This window comes from Scleropages formosus, chromosome 9 (assembly GCF_900964775.1).
Source record: "Scleropages formosus chromosome 9, fSclFor1.1, whole genome shotgun sequence".
Taxonomy (NCBI): domain Eukaryota; kingdom Metazoa; phylum Chordata; class Actinopteri; order Osteoglossiformes; family Osteoglossidae; genus Scleropages; species Scleropages formosus.
This window is the reverse complement of record NC_041814.1, coordinates 5,042,194-5,062,456: the sequence shown is the minus strand read 5'-3', so window position 1 is coordinate 5,062,456 and position 20,263 is coordinate 5,042,194. Positions and strand designations below refer to the sequence as shown.

At 43.4% G+C, this 20,263-nt stretch overlaps 1 protein-coding gene across 5 annotated transcripts in view; it reads right to left on the bottom strand.

Moving 5' to 3' along the window:
* Window positions 1-10,083: 10,083 nt before the first annotated feature.
* Window positions 10,084-20,263, bottom strand: part of LOC108919885 (casein kinase I) — a 57,583-nt gene continuing 47,403 nt past the window's right edge. For all 5 annotated transcript variants that reach the window (XM_018728231.2, XM_018728233.2, XM_018728230.2 and 2 more), the window contains 5 exons: window positions 16,946-17,030; window positions 16,645-16,793; window positions 15,949-16,029; window positions 13,183-13,289; window positions 10,084-12,323 (listed from right to left, as the gene is read on the bottom strand). In XM_018728231.2, coding sequence (XP_018583747.1) covers window positions 12,269-12,323; window positions 13,183-13,289; window positions 15,949-16,029; window positions 16,645-16,793; window positions 16,946-17,030 — 477 coding nt within the window. In that variant the 3' untranslated portion in view covers window positions 10,084-12,268. The remainder of the gene's footprint in view (window positions 12,324-13,182; window positions 13,290-15,948; window positions 16,030-16,644; window positions 16,794-16,945; window positions 17,031-20,263) is intronic.

Sequence of the window (20,263 nt, the reverse complement as noted above, 5' to 3'; positions counted from 1 at the left end):
GAAGGGGCATGGGAATTTGCTAATCTGGTCTACATGCGTTTTGTGGACTTGGAGAAGGCCTATGACTGTGTATTGGTTCATGCTTTTGTTTCAAGCAGGCTCGACTATTGTAATGCTTTATTGTCAGGTTGTCCATACCAGACTGTATCCAGGCTACAGTTGGTACAAAATGCTACTGCAAGAATTGTTGCTAGAACTAGGAAGTACAGCCACATAACACCGGTACCAAAATTGTTGTATTGCGTCCCAGTCACTTTTACAGTTGATAATAAAATCCTACTTTTGACCTATAAGGCAGTACATGGAATTGCTCCGGCTTTCCTTTGTGAGACTGTTGATTCTTATACCCCAAGGACAATATCTTCGTTCATTGGATGCATGTTACCTTAAAGTACCTATGATCAATAACACTTCAGTAGGAGGACATGCCTTAAGTTATAGAGCACCTAAGCTGTAGAAAAGCCTACCAGTTACTGTCAGAAATGCCCCATCGCTATCGGTCTTCAAATTCAGACTAATGACTTATGTGGTTACTCAGGCATTTCACCTCGAAATGTAATTTTACCTGGCTGTGTTTGTTTTTCCCACTTCTTTACCAAAGCATATTAAATTTACTTGTTTAAGTTACCAATTAATTTTTTTTTTTTTTTTCTTGTTGGGCATTGTCTCCCTATAATAAAACCTGAGGAGGCCGGCTGGCAGTCACAGACACACCCTATGCCAACTGAAGATGATGACCAACTGTCATGATGAATGAGATGTACCTTGCTGAACTGGGAAATCAAGCTACCATGCAGCAAGTTGTATTTAATGTTTGGAAGCCAACTTCAGCAGTGACATCTCCCTACAAACCTATAGTTAAAATTACAGGCATGACAATGAAAAATACAACTTTAGGACGTATTTGGAAAAACTACAAACTAATCGTTTTTGGGAAATCTTATGAGAAAAAAAATGATTACTTCAAACTAATCTTACATACCCAGCTCAGAGCGTTCCAGGAGGAGACTGTTTATCAAAATGTTACAACAATTGCAAGTACTTTAAACAAGCGAAAAAATCTAAGTGGACGCAGCGCTGTAATTAAACACACTGAAATAAAACAAGTCTTTACAAGGACCCAGAATGCTTTTGATGGGAGAGGGAGCCTATTTGATGTCACAGTTATGAATATCACCAGAAATAATGGTCTAATAATGGAAAAATTTATGATCTCACAAAGGTAAGCCAGAGCAATGCCATGTACTGCCTTATAGGCCAAAAGTAGGATTTTATAATCAACTCTATAAGAGACCAGGAGCCAATGCAACGATTTAAGTACCAGTGTTATATGGTCGTACGTCCTAGTTCTAGTAACAATCCTTGCAGCAGCATTTTGTACCAACTGCAGCCTGGATACAGTCTGGTACGGACAACCTGACAATAAAGCATTACAGTAATCCAGCCTGCTAGAAACAAAAGCATGAACCAGCTTGATGAAATAACTAATAGTACGGCCGATAGCCTAAAGGACATTAATGTTGAACCGATTGCTTTACACACCATTGCTGTGGCGCCCCCATTGGCCAGCTCATCAGTGACACCTGCTGCCCAATGGTGGAACAAGGGATAAAAGGCAGAACCTCTGCAAAGAGCAACTGCTGCATCCAACCGACCGTTCCCTAAGTTACACACTTCCCTAGACTTCCAGACCTCTCGCCTGTTTCCTGTTGACTACAATTCCTGTCTCTCCCTCTTTACGACGTTTGCTGATCGCCTGACCCTCACCTGTTCTTTTGACTACTCTTGTGCCTGACCCTTTTCGTGAGAATAAAACCAGCTCACGAGCACTGCGTATGAGTCTGTAACCTTCTTGAACCCGGCATACATGACAGAAGGTTCTGGCCTCCAGAGCTTGCCCAGATGCACAGCGCCCTGATGTCACAAGGTGCCCTTCTTGGCGCAGAGGATCAATTCCTCATGCGCATTGATGAAATGCTCGATGGGCTGATCAACGCCCAGTGGCAAACCGTCAGGGCCAGCCAGCAAGGCCTTCTCTGCTGGGCTAAACACAATCAGAAACACTGACTTACATTTTAATATATTTTTTCCATTATTCCCAATAGTCTATTCTCTTCATTTCATAGCTTTTTTCTTGGTTGCACTGCTTCCAGTAGTGTATGTTAGAGCTTTTATCCAATCATATTTCAGCCATCGTGTGTTGCCAGGGTCAAAGAAATCTGCCTTGAGGCCTTCAGAATCAACTGTGCGGGCACCTGTAGCTTAAAATAAATGGTAATGAAACTGTTGCTCTAACCAATCAGATTTCAAGTTGGCGACACTGGGGCCATATAGCAGGCGTACAATAACGTCGGCATTTTCACATCCTTTGATTGGATGGTCAGAGAACTTACTAGTCAGAGCTAGCAAACCGCATCTGTAGCAAACTGCACAAGCTAAAATATACTCCTGTAGATTTAATAGCTGTTTTTTTCAACCCACAATAGCTGACAGAGGAGAAGAAATTGCTTTGATCTCAGATATACTTACAAAGCCATTTTCAAGACGAACTTTTCAAGAAAAGCTGGACATCGTGAGGAAAGGTCAGCCAACCCCGAAGCTAGCAAGCCTGTCCCAGCCGGGGAAAGGGTTTGTCCGCCACTTTCAATTCAGTAACTGTATGGTGGACTGTATTTTTGTCATTTTATTAGGTTAATATTGATGCTTCTGCTAGAGATGATGTATGTGGCGCAGCTGTGGCAGCAGTGAAAGGAGACGTTGAATTGTGTTAATTGGGTTTCTTGCTTTAGTAATGGCCTTCATTCGCTGCATGAGGTACCTATCTCTGTGATGCAATGCCGTGTTATACTGTGTTTCTGTATAATATTGATGGTTTCTATAGCCGTGGCGTCATAATGATGGTATTAAGAGGTGGATTAATTCGGGTAGGACACCACTGAAGGCCTAGGTGTGAAATGCACGGCCTGCCGTTGTCCAAGCCGGTGGGCTCCTTCAAACTGCGGAGGAGGCTGAGCCGGTTCCCCTGGAAGGGGGGCTGTTCCAGCGCCTCTGAGCGCCCCGTTTCCAGGAACTCGCCTCGCCACTCCAGAGAGGTATGACAGGACACCAGAGCGCTGCCAAGGGTTCTTGATGCAGTGTAAACTGCTGTTCGCCAGTCCGATGAAGCAAAGATTGGTTTTTTGGTGGCGCTGCTTACTGGCCTGGCGCGTATATGGGCTATGGCGGGGTAGCGTGCTCCTCCGAAGACCACCTACAGCTCCCGGAAGAAGTTTGAGGTGGTGTTTGAGGCTGCCAGCGATCGCCTCCTGCAACTGCAACAGGGAACCTGGACCGTGGCCGAGTACACACTAGAATTCTGGACCCTTGTGGAGCAGAGTGGTTGGAATCCAACCTCCGTCCTCGCCTGCTTCTGAAACAGGCTCCAATCCTGGCTACAAGCTGAGCTTGCATATCGAGGAGAAAATTGGACCTTTGACTGCTTCGTTGACACCACGATCGCCATGGACATCTTGGCCAGGATCGGACCCCGCCAAGCTGGGCGGCTGTCTCGTCCCTAAGTTATCGCCACTGGGTGAAGAAAGAGAGCCGATGCAGTTAGGGCAGGGCAAGTTTGACCCGGAGGAGAGGAGGCATCATATCCAGGGGCACTTATGTCTCTACTGTGGCGCCTCAGGCCAAGTCTGGTCTGCCTACTTGGTGCGGTCTCCCCGAGGGACCCACGGGGATCGCAGGTGAGTCCCTGGGGTTACACGGGTCAACTGACACTGCCAATAGACATAACCTGGAAGGGGAACCGACTACACGTCCGTGCATTGGTGGAGTCAGGAGTGGCGGGCTGTTTTATGGACATAGAGTTCACTCAGGTACACCACATCACAAGCCAGACCTGTGCTCTTAAGTTGCTCATCAGTGCCCTTGATGGTCAACCCCTACGGTCAGGCATTGTTGACAGCTGCACAATGCCTCTCTGTGTCATGATAGGAGTGTGTCACCACGAGGACCTGGCCTTCTTCCTGATCAAAGCCCCAAACACCCCGATTATTTTAGGGTTCCCTTGGCTGGCCCACAACGACCCGATGTTCTGGTGCAGCACTGGGGAGCTGGTGTCCTGGGGCGACAGGTGTAGGCCCTCGTGCCTGTTGCTGCCGTGTTGGGCCGCGTCCATGGAAGGAGTTGCAGGGCTCCCACCAGTGGACATCAAATGGGAGTATGAGGACCTCCGGGGAGGTCTTCAGCAAGACCTGCGCCGCCGAACTTCTCCCTCACAGACTATGGGATTGTGCAATTGATCTGTTGCTGGGAACGACACCTCCCCAGGGCCAAGTGTACCCCGTCATTACCGGAGCAAAAGGCCATATAGAAGTACATCAAAGAGGCACTGAATGCAGGCATCATCAGGTCCTCTACCTCACCGGCCTCTGCAGGCTTCTTCTTTGTGGGTAAGAAGGACAGGTGCCTCCAGCCCTGCATCGATTAACGAGGTCTAAACACCATCACCGTCCGATATCCACACCCCTTACCTCTGATCACCATAGCCCTTGAGAGAATCCATGGGGCTACAATTTTCATCAAACTAGACCTCAGAAGTGCATACAATTTCATCCGCAAAGGGGATGAGTGGAAAATGGCTTTTAGCACCTCCCCAGGCCACTATGAGTATTGGGTCGTGCCTTCTGGTTCATTGAATGCTCCCTCGGTCTTCCAGGCTTTCGTTAACCACGTTCTAGGGGACTTCATCAACTGATTCCTGTTGGTCTACCTGGATGACATCTTGATCTTCCCCCGAACCTAAGAGGACGACATCGACCAGGTACGGATGGTTTTGCATTGACTTCTCCACCACTGGCTGTATGTCAAAGGTGAGAAATGCCTCTTTCATCAGACTCAGGTCTCCTTCCTGGAGTATATCCTGAGCCGACAAGGGGTAGCCATGGACCCCAAGAAGGTCAGGGCAGTGACAACCTGGCCCAGACCCAGCACAGTGAAGGCACTCCAACGCTTTCTGGGCTTCACAAATTTCTATCGTCGCTTTATTCAAGGTTTCAGCACCCTGGTGATCCCACTCACGGCACTCACTGCTTCAAAAAGACCCCAACTGCCCTGGAGCGAAGCTGCCGAGGAGGCCATCCAGAATCTGAAGGCATGCTTCACCTTCGCTCCGGTACTCAAGCATCCCAAACCCAACTTGCCGTTTGTGGTTGAGGTAGACGCCTTGCTCTTGGGAGTAGGGGTTGTGCTGTCTCAACGGCAGAGGAACCCACCTAAACTTTTCCCTTGTGCTTACGTCTGCCATAAGTTCTCATCAGCCAAACGCAATTACAATGTTGCAAACCAAGAACTCCTGGCCATTAAACTAGAGCTCAAAGAGTGGTGGCACTGGCTAGAGGGTGCAGTGCATCTGTTCCTGGTGCTCACAGACCATCATAATCTTAAGAAGGCCCGCAGACTGGCAGAAGGCCAGGCCTGTTAGGCCTTGTTCTTCACTCGGTTTCATTTAACAGTCTCTTATTGTCTAGGGTCTAAGAACACAAAGGCCAATGCCTTGTCCCAGATCTATGACCTCGAGCCCACACAAGACCAACCTGAGTGCATACTACCAAAGGGGTGCATAGCGGCCCCCGTCCATTGGCAGTTTTTCCATAATACACAGGCAGCTCAGGCCACCGAAACAGTGCCACCGGGAAAACCAGCAGGAAAGGAGTATGTGCCTGCCCACCTGCATTCCTCTTTGATGCAGAGGGCACACGACTCTCCTGAGTCCGGGCATCCTGGCGTCTGGCGCGCTCTATCCCTTTTGCAGGGGCGGTTTTGGTAGCCATCCTTAGCTGACGATGTCCGGGACTACGTGGAGGCTTGTGCCACCTGCTCACAAGCCTGGACCCTGTTCATGAAACCCGCAGGTCTCCTGGAACCACTGCCTGTGCCTTCCCATCCCTGGATCCACGTAGCAGTTGACTTCCTGGTGGATCCCCCCGCCTCAGAGGGTAAGACTGTCGTGTTGACAATTGTGGACCAGTTCTCTAAGGCTTGCAGTCTGATCCCTCTTCCCATGTTACCATCCACCTTGGAAGTGGCCAAGATCCTCTTCCACCAGGTTTTCCAGCTGTTCAGGTTGCTGGAGGACATCATCTCAGTCTAGGGACCCCCAGTTCACCTCAAGGCTGTGGAAGGTCTTCGGGGCACGTTTAGGAGTCCAGGTAAGCCTTACCTCCAGGTACCACCCACAAGCTAACAGCCAAGTGGAGAGGCTGCAACAGATTTCCAAGTACCTAGGATCCTATTGCTCCCAGAAACAACATTAGTGAGTCCAGTACCTACCTTGGGCAGAGTATGCACACAACGCCGCTCCCCACACCGCTGCCGGACCATCTCTCTTTCAGTGTGTGTGTTGGGATACCAGCCAGTGCTATTCCCTTGGCAGACCCCGCCTAGCCAGGTCCTGGCAGTGAAGGACTGGCATCGGAACAGCAACAACGTGTGGTGCACCGTCCAGACCCACCTATGAGAGAGCTTGGAGCTGTACAAACGACAGGCAGATTGCCACCGACACTTTCGTTTGTACCTTGGCAACAGTTTTGGCTCTCGACACGGGACCTCCAGCTGAAACTGCCCTCAAAAAAATTAAACCTCCATTACATAGTCCTTGCTGGACTCCCACTGGAGACATGGACAGTTGCAGTACATTGTCGACTGGGAGGGCTATGGCCCAGAGGAGCAGTCTTGGGTAGGTGCTCATGAAATTCTGGACCCCGATCTGATAACTGCTTTCCACAGGGACCATCCAGAGTGGCTGGCCCCTCGCCCGCGGGGAAGTCCTCCTTCTCAATGTAGGGCATCTGGTGCCATCCAATGACCAGCTCATTGGCAACACCTGCTACTCAATGATGGAACAACAGATAAAAGGCAGCTCCAGAGGTTCATCCATGCGGAACCTCTTGGAAGAGCAAATGCTGTGTCTAACCGACCATTCCCTACATTACATGCCTCCTTGGACTTCCGGACCTTTTGCCTGTTTCCTGTATGATTCCTGTTTATGTTTGTCGATCACCTGACCATCGCTTGTTCTTTTGATATCTCACAAATGTTCTGCCAAAATTTAATTATACAGCTTACCATTCTCATGTTAAGTAGAAACTGTGTGGGTTTTAGATGTTTTTGCATTTGAAATGAGGTATAATACATACAATGCAGTACTTTTGTGTCACATGCTGGATTACAATGTCATGATTTCCAGAGACGATGCACCAGACTCTTGGATGAGTTTGTAAATGCAAGTAGACTTTATTACAGAGTAACAAAGCTGAGTTGCTCTGCAGAGCAACTGCCAGACAACTCGCAAACAGTACCCTTTATACAATTTTGGATTAACCAGACACTCCCTTTGTTATGTGGTCCAGATCCCCCTTGGATCTGGCCACTATTTTTTACAGCTATTTTGGTTAATGGTCCTTCAGTCACAGTGGTGCCTACTATAGTCTGCCTAATTCTTATCTTGACACGGATCGTTACTTTGGGGTTCTACTTCCTCATGTGCTGTTCTCATTACTCCACTATTATGTTTTACAGGCAAAACTGCCTTCAAGAGATCCTCTTGATTGATTGTTACCGGTTTAAACTTACCCTCAGCCCAGGGCATATACCTCAGCTGTGTTTACTCTTGCCTGGGTCAGTTTCAGGTCACATACACAAATCACACTTAAGCTTTACCATAACAACCACAAGGGTTTTTGCACAATACCTCATAAATGCCCTTATTACTACAACTAAAAACCTAACAGAATTTGATTCCACAGTGATGAATTTGATTCCTTCATTTTTATCTGGACAGTGTTGGGTATTAAAGAAATTTTTGGGTTTGAAATAGGTTAAAATATGTTGCACTGCGTAAGCATCTGCAGGATATAATCCACAAGGGTTTTCTCTCGATTTCCCACTAATGTTTTGACGTAAAATTTCTCTATAACTTCTGCCATTTAAAAACTGTCAGGGCAGTGTGATGCCAGCACGTCAGGGAACTGGGGAGTGGACCCAGTGGGAGATTGTTCATTCAACTGCTGAAGGGGCGAAGCAAAGCTCGTGGTTGGGACTGGCAAAGGTTCAAATCAGAGGGGCAAATGTTGCTCCAGGGACAATCCAGAGATCTGGTCAAAGAAAGAAGCAATGATTGTGGATGTAAAAGACAGGATACAGGGACAAGGAGACGGGCAAGGAAAACAGACATAAGGACCTGGACAAGCAAGGTGAGTGTACAGTTAAGTGCAAAGGGGATGGTTGTCTTGAAGAGATTCCACAACCAGAAAGCGGTGGAATTATGGCCTTTATACCTGGCTGCATTGATTGCGACCAGATGCTTGCGGTTGAGGTGTGGTGTGGGTGTGACAGTACCCCCCCTCCTCATTAGTGGTTCTCACCACCCTGCAACCCCTGAGATGTGGTGACAGCTGATTTGGATGATCGCTGTGGAAGTAAGTCATAAGTGATGGATCAAGGCTATCTCATGCAGGCACCCAGTCACGTTCCTCCACCCCATACCCCTTGCGCTAGCGCTTGGAATCCAGGAGGGAACAAACTTGTTATGCTGGTGCCCCGTCCACCTCCATAGGAAGGAGCTTTAGACTTCTTCAAGTGGCCTGGAGAAGCTAGGCCCTGTCAGGCTTGAGCAAGGACACATCGAATGTGGGGCATATGCAAAGATGAGGGGAGAGTTGTAAGCTATATGTGACAGAAGTAACACGTTGGATTACCTTAAAGGGCCCGATGAACTGGGCACTGAGTTTCTTGGACGGTAGTTTCAACTTAATGTCCTGGGTTGACAGGGTGCGACGGTGCTTGTCCGCCTGCTTTTTTTAACGCTGGGTGCTCTGGTGAAGGTGCTCCTGGATGGTCCACCAGACTTCTTTGCTCTTCCAGTACCAGGAGCCCACCGTGGAGACGTTACTGGGACCACGGAAACAAGGGTGGCTAGCAACCTAACAAACACTGAAATGGAGCTAGCCCTGTGGACGAGTGAGAGAGGGAATTATGGGTGTACTCCACCCGAGACAGGAATCTCGACCACTGATTTGACCATTGGTTGCAGTAACTCCTTAAGAAGCAGCCCAGGTCCAGGTTCAGGCGCGCAACCTGCCCATTAGCCTGGGGGTGGTACCCCGAGGTGAGGGTGATGGACATGCCCAACTTCTGCCAAAAGGCTTTCCACGCTCTCAAGACAAACTGGGCCCCTGCTCAGAGACAATGTTTTCTGGTAGACCGTACAGGCGGAATACATGGTGGAAAAGGTGTTCTGTGGTTTCTAGGGCTGTGGGGAGCCGAGGCATGGGGATCAGGTGGCAGGCCTTAGAAAATGGTCGATGACAACATTGTTACCTTCGAAGGGTGGCAGATCTGTCAGAGAGTCAGCTGTTATGTGGGACCAAGGTCTGGACGGCATTGCGAGGGGCTCCAGGAGCCCGGCGGGTTTTTGATTTGGGATCTTGGCCTGCACACATACCTCACATGCCTCCACGCTCTTCGACATCATCTTTCATGGAGGACAAGCACAACTTTCTTTTGAGCAGGGGGAGGGTCCTACAGCTGCCAGGGTGACCAGCGGCTGGAGAATCGTGCACTAAGTGGAGCAAAGGGGACCGCAAGCTTGCAGGGACATATTGCTTCCCTGCTGGGATATCTGATCATCTATTCCATTATATCTCAAGAATGTCTTGTCATACAAAAATTAAATTTTATTATACAGAATATTATCATGTTGAGGTATAAAATGTGCAATATTCATCCGTTTTTGACTTTGAAATGAGGTACAAAACATTGCACTCTGTAGTCAGCTGTTTGACCATAACCACAAGGTTTTCTTGCACTATGAATTCAATTAAATTTTTTTCTTCAGAGCGCTCTTTTCACATGGTGACACAGAGTGCCGAATAGAGGAATAAGACAAACAGAAAAAGATAAGAGAAACATGGTTGGCTTATATTAAATTACTAGAGTATACATGCAGTTATTAAAGATGTAAGCAAGCCTACTGGCCACGGAGGAAAGGAAGAAAAAACTCCCAAACGAAAAGCAAGGGAGAAAAAAAAACCTCTGGGGGTCCAAGTGCCAGTGGCTGCCCACCCCTCCTGGGCATTCTAGATTAAAAAGATTGTCAATTTACACCTAATAACATTTTAGCTGAGCGCTAATAACTTGATGTCCCAGTTCACATAGGCATGTCTCATCCATCATGGTAGGCAGTCATCAGCTTCAGTCAGCATGGGGTGCTGGTATCACGGCCGGCTGACCCCTGGTCTCATAGGGAAGCAATGCTCAACAAGAAATAAATTGTTAGTATGGGATTATAAAGTTTTACACAGACGGAAACAGCAAACAGGAATTACACTAATCATTGACATGCCAGGGTGAACATGTAAGCTTGGATTTAAAGCTGAGACAGACAGGGCATTCCTGACAGTAACAAGCAGACTATTCCAAAGTTAACGCATTCTATACCTAAAGGCACGCCCTCCTAATGGTGATCTTCTTGGTCACAGGTACTTTAACATAACCCCCATCCAATGAATGAAGACAACGTTCTGGAACATGACAATATTTCAGTAAGCCAGAGCAATGACATTTACAACCTTATAGGTCAAAAGTAAGATTTCATAATCAACTCTAAATGTAACAAAGCCAGTGCGAACTATTTAAACTTAAATTGCTGAATTGGCTTCCAGTTAAGTACCACTGTTATATGGTTGTACTTCCTCGTTGCTGTAACGATTCTGGCAACAGCATTCTGTATTAACTGTAACGTGGATACAGTCTGGTAAGGACAGTCCGATAATAGAGCATTACAAAAGTCCAACCTGCTTGAAATGAAAGCATAAACCAATTTCTCAGCATCCTGCCTACATAGGAATCGCCTTAATTTAGCTGTATTTTTTAACTGAAGGAAGCAGAACCTGGTCAATGTAGCAACATGAGACACAAATGGCAGGTTTCCATCCAACAAAAGACCCAGCTCTGTAAGTGTGAAGCTTAAACTATGGGTGGTAAAGATCGATGTGATTGTCAAGGGTTCAAGCACCTCCACCCAGCAGAAGTGTCATTACTACTGTCACCCAAAAATGCAAGTAGCAAATACAACACAATTTGAAACATTCCATGACTATCGGAGCAGACGCATAAGAGGACTATGTGAAATGGTGGGCACCTATTGAGGACATTATGTGGAACCAACAGAAATGTTACTGATGAATGCACATGCACTCATCTACATGTGTGCACACACTTTCATATCAGAGTAATGAGAGACATAAGTCTGATAAAATCTGACTGCAGGACACTTAAGCTTTAAACATTTTACTTGGAAAGGCACAAACTATTTTTTCTGGTAAATCATTGTGATGTGATAAAAGTGAAAGGACATTTTTCCTGTTTAAATGGACATTTGGCCATTGTACAGAGATGAGCCTTCTAAAGAAATCTTCCTCAATCAGTCTTTATTTAGTATTCCTTTTTCTTCAGCTAAATTCAAGTCTAAACTTACACTGTTTTTGTTTTCCCAAAAAGTGCAATTTAAAGAGGAGAGATTAATATTTGGCTCCCTCTTAAGTCTTCCACAGTACACTGGACCAGTGACTGTGCTACAAACTCCACATTAACTAAAAAAAACCAAGGAAAATAAAAACAAATGATACATTCCATAACGCTACAACGTGAAAGTTGAAGAAAGCAGACTTTTAAACAACTTAAATTTAAATTACAAAAAGAGGATAATTTACATAATTAATTTGATTCTGGTGTAATGCTTCCTGATGCTCTCAGTAATGTTGGGGTTACTATTTATACTGTTTATTTTAGCCTCTGACCTTGATCCCACAAAAAAAAAAAACTATTTCTATGGATCTCACCTTCTATGGATCACATCTTCTGCACTTGACCTGCTTGTGTGTTTTCAACCAGGTCAACAGCAAGCACTGCATTAAATCTAGGATACAATAACTGCTTCAAACAGTTCATCTTATATTCACTTCAAGATGTGTCTTGCTATTTACTTTTTTACTGAATCCCATGTTTTAATATATGCATTCTTGTTTTTTCTTTATTTGCAAAATAAACCATAGAGTCTTTTGTTTGTCCCACTTGACCACTAGGATGACAACGTTCCTTTGTACACCACTAGGAAGGGATGTGCCATCAAAAGACAGAAAAAGAACTGGTGTTCTGTGTTAGCTCCCATTTTACAACTGGGCAGGAAGTGGAACGTTTCAGCTTCCATCCGAGGCCTGTTTCACTTGTGCCTCTGAAGGGTTTTCCTCTTCCTTCTCTTGAAGAAACAACAGCACCTGAAAGGGAAGTTATAGTGGCCTTTAAAAAAGGAGCGAGAACATCATGATCTGAAAAGAGGTTAAGAGGAATAAGAGGAATGACTTTGATCATTTGAATAAAAAATAAGCACTGGTGGTATGTAAGAAACAATAAAAAATAAATATTTTTACAAGTACTTTTATAATGTGACTACAGTTTGTTATGATGATAGCATTCTTCAGCAAGTTGGGATAATCAGATTTCTTTCTTTTATTTTAACATACACTGGGTGGTGAAAATGATTTTAAAAAGCTACTTACAATAATCTACCCATTTATACAGTAATTTTTATTGGAGAAATTTACAGTAACTAGGGTTATCCTGAAGGAGATGGGATTTGAATCTGGGTTCTTCAACTCTGTAGAAATAAACTATAAATATAACTATTACTACTGTAAAAAGACTATTAACCACTATTATTTATATTTAATAAAAACAGCTTTTACAATGTGATTGCCATAACACTAGCATAAACAAAGCCTTAACCTCACAATACTTAACCTCAGAAAGTTTTTTCCCACACTGTTATGTCTGGGAAGAGCTAATTGTTGTTAGTCTGTGCAATACTTTTTCCCTCTTACTTATTCCCTACCTCATTATTTATTCCTCCCCCAAAACAAATCCCTGTATGTATGTACATTTTCTGTATATATGTGTACATGAATGTTGTGTTTGTTTTTTTTTTTTTTGTCTACTCTACAGTATGAGCCATTGGGAACTGAAGCCAAATTCCTTGTATGTGTGTACATACTTGGCCAAATAAATCGGATTCTGATTTTGATCTAGCTGTACACTTTCATTACTAATGCTCTTATGCCTAATAATGAGACCCCTTACTTTGTGTCATCAGCAACCTCCACCTCAGCAGGTGCAGTGATGGGGGCATTGGAGTGTCCCGCTGTGGGGTCATCGGTGTTCAGCTCCCCGTTCGTCGAGCTCATCACCTGCATGGGCACATGAGCAGGATGTGTCAGAGAAGCCCTTTATAGCCACACTGCAACATCCAGGCACGGTCTCTGGAGCAACCAAAGATTGAAGAGCTGACCTATCTCTGTAGCAATAGCTGGAACAGACAACTGTGTAAACTCTGATAAATACAGCGACTTACTAAACTTCCAAAAGGCTGTCAAATGTTGAGGTACTGTCCTGAGTTTATCAGAACAGTGTAACTTCCTACACAAAGTTGAAAGATGCAAAGAACACAATTGCACAAATTTATTTTCGGTTGGGAGAATGGATTTTAAGTGTTTGATGAGAACTGTCATAACCTGTCATTCGGCATTTAACACCACTATACTTTATGAAGCTCATTTCACCATTTTTTCCAAATATGTTACAAATTAATCTGAAAAAAAATTCTCCCAATGTGTTACAGCCCAATATATATCAAACAAATCCATTTACATAACAGAAAAAAAATGCAGGAAGGAATGATTACATTTCTACTGCAGCTCAGATCTCACTGTTAAATTGTGTCATAAAGGGACACCAGAATGAACCGGTGTCCTTCTTACAGACAGAGCACCACTGCTGCATGCCAGCTTGAACTTAACTGCTTCTGCTAACAAAAGTACCTATCTGAGTAGGTTGCTAGTCAAAACTGCTCACCATGTCAAAAAAAGTTCATACAACAAACTATGAGCAACTGACTTTGGCCATATCTTTGTCCAACAGGCAATCAGTCCCAACTAGTATGTGTCAGCAACGTGTTTAAGATGCAGTGTGTGAAAGTGACAGATATATATTCTGGGTCCTTCTGTCACAAATGTTCAAAGACAAATTGTCAAAGTGACACACTTTTCACTTTTTGTTTTTAATTGTATTTTTTTGCTTATCAGTTTTGAAAAAATGCATTTGTTGCAGAAGACGCAGTACGTATTTCTGTAAACAGTTGTTAGTTGGCAGTGAAACGCACCCAAATATACTGAGGATGTGGGACCAGATTATTTCAACTTTCAGTGTTTACAAGCCACATCTGGTGTTTGTGAGGACTACTGATAAAATATGTATTAATTTTAATGTAGCTCGAAGTTAATAAAATATTAAAAGTTTGTGTATGTGTATGTCAAAAGCTTCATCCAAGACTTTTACAAAACCTACACAGCAAATAAATTAAGAATTATTATGTATTTACTGATTGCATAGAGAATGAAACAATCAGAAAGTGGGTCAGATGCTGACAAATGTTGCATGTTTCAAGTTAATAAAAGATAATAAAATTCCTGTGGCAGACTGACATCCCACCTTTGGTTATGACCAAATTGCAATCCCTATTGTGTTCAGAAATGGAGGACCCAGTGTAATATCAATTTGAGAGAAAGAGCACGTGAAAATGACAGTGACAATGAATGTGAGAAAGAGAGGACAGGGCCATGCAGCAAGCAGTACCTGGACAGAACCCCCCAGCCTATCTGCAGCCAGCTGAGATGCCAAGACCTCCCTATTGGTCACTGGCGTAGGCTGCAACTCACTTCCTTTGGGCTCAGGGAACTGGTGCAGCCGCACAGGGAATGGGGTTATGGGAGTGAGAAGGAAGGGTCAGAGGTGGAGCCAGAGGTGAAGTCACGAGGGAAGTGGATTAGGAGTAAATAAGAAGAAAAAATATTGCAGAAAACACATCACATGCTGATGTAGGCAGTTAATAAAGATGAGGAATAAAAACCAAAGTGGAAAAAAAACACACATTAACATGCAGAAAAAAATGAAAGCCTAAACCAAAAAAGGTATAAAGTGTTACTGTAATAGCACTTTTATTGCTGAATAAAAAACTATTTTACAAGTTGGAAGGGGGGATGTGGTGGCGCAGCGGGCTTGGCCGGATCCTGCTGTGTGGTGAGACTGGGACTCGGGTCCTGCCTGGGGGGCCTTGCGATGGACTGGCGCCCTGTCCTGGGTGTGTCCCCTCCCCCCTTAGGCCTTGCGCGCTCTGTGCCGCCGGGTTAGGCTCCGGTTTGTCCCGACCCACTTGGGACAAGTGGTTTCAGACAGTGTGTGTGTGTTTACAACTGTAACTGCATTAACTGTACTTTAGAATCATGTGGCTACATGCAAGTCTATTCTTCTGTTGATGTAATGCACTCGTATTTTTACGTTTACATTACTTTATTTAGCAGAAGCTTTTCTCCAACATGACTTCCAATGAACACTATGTAGTGTTCAGCCCACAACTTATTCACCCCAGGTGACTCACAATGCTACATACACTACTTATGAGTCAGTCACCCTTCAATGGAACACACTCTCTCTCTATTACTCACACACTGGGTGAACCTAAGCAGTATTGAAAGAGAGTGTCACTTTGACCTTTGTGAAGCAAACAGGAAAGATACAGGAATTTAAATAGAGAGGCAACTAAAAACAATGTTTAACACTGAAAGTGATTTAAAAAAGGAAGTTTAAGTTTTATAAAAGAAAGAACATGAAAATCTAGTTGCCCTACTTGTATGAACCAGGTCAAAGTTTTCAACTATGTTTCAGAACAGAAAGGTTATAGGGCAATACTCTTGGGGCTAGAGGTTTAAGCAGTGTGGCAGTCCCCGGTGTCTGTTGTTCCTTGCCATGTTTGTGCCAATGTCTTGAGAGAGGAAGGTCACAGGTGCTCACCGGATTTTTGGTCTGCTGTTGTGCTTTCTCTCTGCTTGGCTGAAGGGGCGTGTCACTGGGGATTGGGCCAATCGGGGTGGGCTATGGGGGCAACAGAGGAAATACAGAAAACGGTATTGAACATTAAAAAAACAACTTTGGGGTACCAGGTGTTGGCAAACTGGAGTTTTCAAAGAGACTAGTCTGCTTTGGACAACTGACATGATAACGGAATCCATCTCCAGCGGTATCAATATGAATTGTACAATGAGGTCACTAAAGTAAGATCAAAGGCCGATACCAATAAAACTGACAAAGACGACATATCGGGTGCTGGTAAAATGTATTTTGAATTATGAATAACCAATTATTGCAGAATTTCATCTATATAGAGAGATTTCATTTGCCAAAATTAAAAAAAAAAAATTAAAAGTTTAACGTTACAATAAAGTTTATTGTATCTTACAAATTAAGCTACGAACTCTCAAGACTATCACCAGACAATGCATGAAAAGTCTGCAAAGAATCACTGTGCACAAATCTACAGAATATAGGCAAACCTGGTAAAAATTTCATTACAAAAGGAAGGTGGGAATAACTTTGAAAATGGCTGGACAGCCAAGCAGTCTCATTAATAAACTGGTTCTTCCAAAAACATGTCTAAAAGAAGGCCAGGAAAACAACAAAACAAAGTGGCATGTAACCAAAAAGACTCACAAGTGGCTTTCCAACCCAGTCATACTCGTAGTCAAAAATGTAGCCATTCCTGTCGAAGAGGTCAGTGAAGAGCTTCCTTAAGTAGTCATAGTCAGGTTTTTCAAAGAAGTCCAGCCTCCTCACATAGCGCAGATAGGTAGCCATTTCCTCTGTCAGCAGAAAACACAAGAAAACAAAACTTATTATTCTGAAACTACAGAAGAAAGGAGAGGAAAAATGCACTTAAACAGAAGTTAAAAATGGTAGTAACCTGTTGGTTTATATGGTGACAAGATGAAGGGGGCACACACATTGAACTGACCTGGAAAGCTTTCACAGAGAACTTCTATTGGCGTGGCTCTTTTGGTATCTCCGATTTTTTGATACCGTTCCTTCAGTGTATCTGCCTAGAATGGAGAGAAACTCAATTTGCTGCATTCCAACCTTCCCAAAGCTCTGAGCCCGCATAGCAATTTAGAACATAGTGATTCCAGCATGTTCTGAAGTCAAGATTTTGCTGGAGGCAAGAGATTCCACCACCTGAATGGCCTGGTACATGTGTGTTGGCAAGTAAGTGAAGTATGTATGAGTGTGTATTTTATATACAAGGAAATGGTTCTTGATTTAGAGTACTGCTGGGCAATTCTGTCTGGCAGGCCATTCTTTGTTCCAACTGAACTGTCACCCAGCTTTGGGTGGGATTTTAACAAATTTTAAATTATATTTAACCAAATGTGTTAATTTATTGAATTGGCTGTGGTACTTGGGCAAAATACAAGTCTTGCTTTGCTTCCCCCCCGCAAATAGCTGCAAACATTTCTGCAGGGACTGAACAGCCCTACAGCAAAAAGTTTAAATGATTACTGTGAGGGTATGGACGATGGATGGAGGCAGCAGCAGAGAACTGAAGTAGTTGGACCAAAAAGGTTCATTTTTCTTCACTAAAAAGATGTTCTTTAAAACACATTAACCCCAGCCAAATACAAAAAACAAACATTAAGTTACAAAAGAACATAAGGCCTATGAGCCATGGGCCCTTGCACCAACAGCAATACACAGCTCTCCTGTTTGCTGTGTGAGTGCCTGTCTGCCTAAGTTTGCATGAGTCTACCCCAGCTTTACAGCAGTACCTCCACCCTCCTGGCTACACCATAACAGCCTCAACAACTATTTCAACATACATTTCCCCAAAAATAACATCCAACATAAATACAAAAAACATACAAGCCATACAAAACATTTGTTCATTATAAATACCCCTATCTTACAACATACAAAAACATTTATCCCATTACACAGTAAAACATCCCTGTCAAGTGGGTTGTGCCCAAGGACTCCCACCTAGAAATACCCCAAATGGTTCACTCCATCTGGTTTGCAATACAAGCTACACAGCACAACAACAAAATGCCAAACAGCTGAATGGTAAGCAAAATGATTCCAGAAATTATTTTTGAAAACTGCAATAAATGTGTTTACTTTTAACAACCAACTGCATGTACTTATCATACTTCAATAAGAGAAATGTTAATAGTTAATGATGAACAGATACCGGTAGGCCTTTCCCGGCACCCAACCTGGATCAAACAGAAAATGTTAAGTGGAATACTGGACCAAAACAAGCAGTATAACAATACAAAATGAAATGCATGTGAACAGGCAGCAGCAGCAACAAAATTCAGTATTTCATTGATAGTATTTTTGCCAGCATCTTACTGATTCTTTGCTACCAGCATGCCTGTCACAGCTCAGTATGTAACAATTATTTTTCAATTTTGCTGTATGAATTCTGCCAAACAATGTATACTAAACATAGAAAGGACAGAGTTTTAATTTATGAAATTTGTCCTGAATTATGACAGTAATACTATACACAGACCCACTTACAGTCAAGTGCTACAACAGCAAGGAGATATGAAGGATGCAACTTAACATTAACTACTAGCTGATGAAATCCAACATTCAGAAGAAACAAATCTCCTGATTGAGACACTTCTTAGGCTGAACTTTTTAAACTTAGAAGTACTGACAAGAATATCACAGTACTTAAATTAAACAAAAGCCTGGTAAACAAAGAAAGAACAATCACAACAGTCAAATAACATTCATGAAGCATGTCTGTGAAGACAGCAGCACCAAACTGAAAAGCATAAAACAAGGAAATCAAATAAGAAATGTTGATGACTAATGAATGAAAATGAAGACGGCACACAACTGTTATTCATATAAACCAGTTGAGAGTTATTAAGTTTCTATACCCATTGTACTTAAATGAATTAAAGATATTTTGCCCATTAAGACAAAACAGCTCCATACTAGTGTAACTGCAGGCCTCCAGTTCGTGGCAATTAACTTCCCCTCAACATCACAGCTGGTTGGACCAAACCACCACAGAGGTACTGGGATAATTAATCCAAACGAGAACTCCTAATATCAAAACATAATGGCTGCAAACAATATTGTGCTGAATAAGGGCAGATTTATACATCTGGCTGCTGCGCAAGATTCAGGTTAGTCAGCCAGATTGGCATCATCTGTACAACCACAAGTACTGCTTTTTTAATGTATTTATTTTAAGTGATACAAGCTTTCTGTGGGGCTCTGACCTGAAATAAATAGGACTAGAGAAGGCTGGAATAATGAATCAAATTTTCAGATGGTCACAGGCCACCAAAACGTCACTGTGAACTGCCTGTAGCGAGTGTTTGTGTGAACAAATAATTGTGTGTTATGTTCCCCTGTTGTATAAATGAGTAGGTGTTAGCGGGAAACTAGCAATACCAATACACTAGGACAAATGTTACTGTCACCTTCAAATATGAAATTGTGTCTTCCACAGAATGAGTTTTTAATACATAGCTTTTCCAAAAAGAGCCAGACACAGGTATTCCGCAGAGGTGTCTGCAGCCTCAGTACTTACAAAAAGGGTGCCACAAGGGATAACTCTTGTCATGAAGCAGCTGAGTCTACATTAATAAGGTATCAAATACTGCTTGATTAATCTCTACTGTCTCTGAACTCAGGGTGATATGGATGGATGAAAGTGTTTCAGACATTCCAACTACTTTCCAGGAATGTCAGGTGGACTATTCCTCACAGTTGATTAAGATGGGTCAATAATCATTTGAACTGTGAGGTTCTACTAGAATTCAGCAGAACCAAAGACAGGAAATATGCAGCTTCTAGCATAAAGCACTGAAATCAGCTCACTTGTGAAATGTTTACAAATCACAGCAGTGGAGTCCAGCATTTCCTATACTACTATCTGAGCATGTCACCACCAAACCCCAGGTCAGTAACACAGACAACAACCTTTTTTTACACAGCACCTGTATAAAATCCAAGTGCAGACCATTAATCTATTCAACATAGCAAGTAAAGCACTGATGTAAGAACTAAATTTGCAATACCCATATTCTACATAGAATTTCATGGGAGGAGAAAGCGGGAAAGCAATTATTTATTTTTCAATTTTAAAATCATATGGGTTTTTTAAATCTAAATTTTTATTCCCAGTTTAACAGTTAGTAAGACTGTAGAAGGGTCTGCTGGCCACATTCACCTTTCTTTGGCAAATGACATTATTTTAGGATTGAACTTGGGCCTGAGCTGCAGTCTGCACTCAGGAGAAAGCCTATGG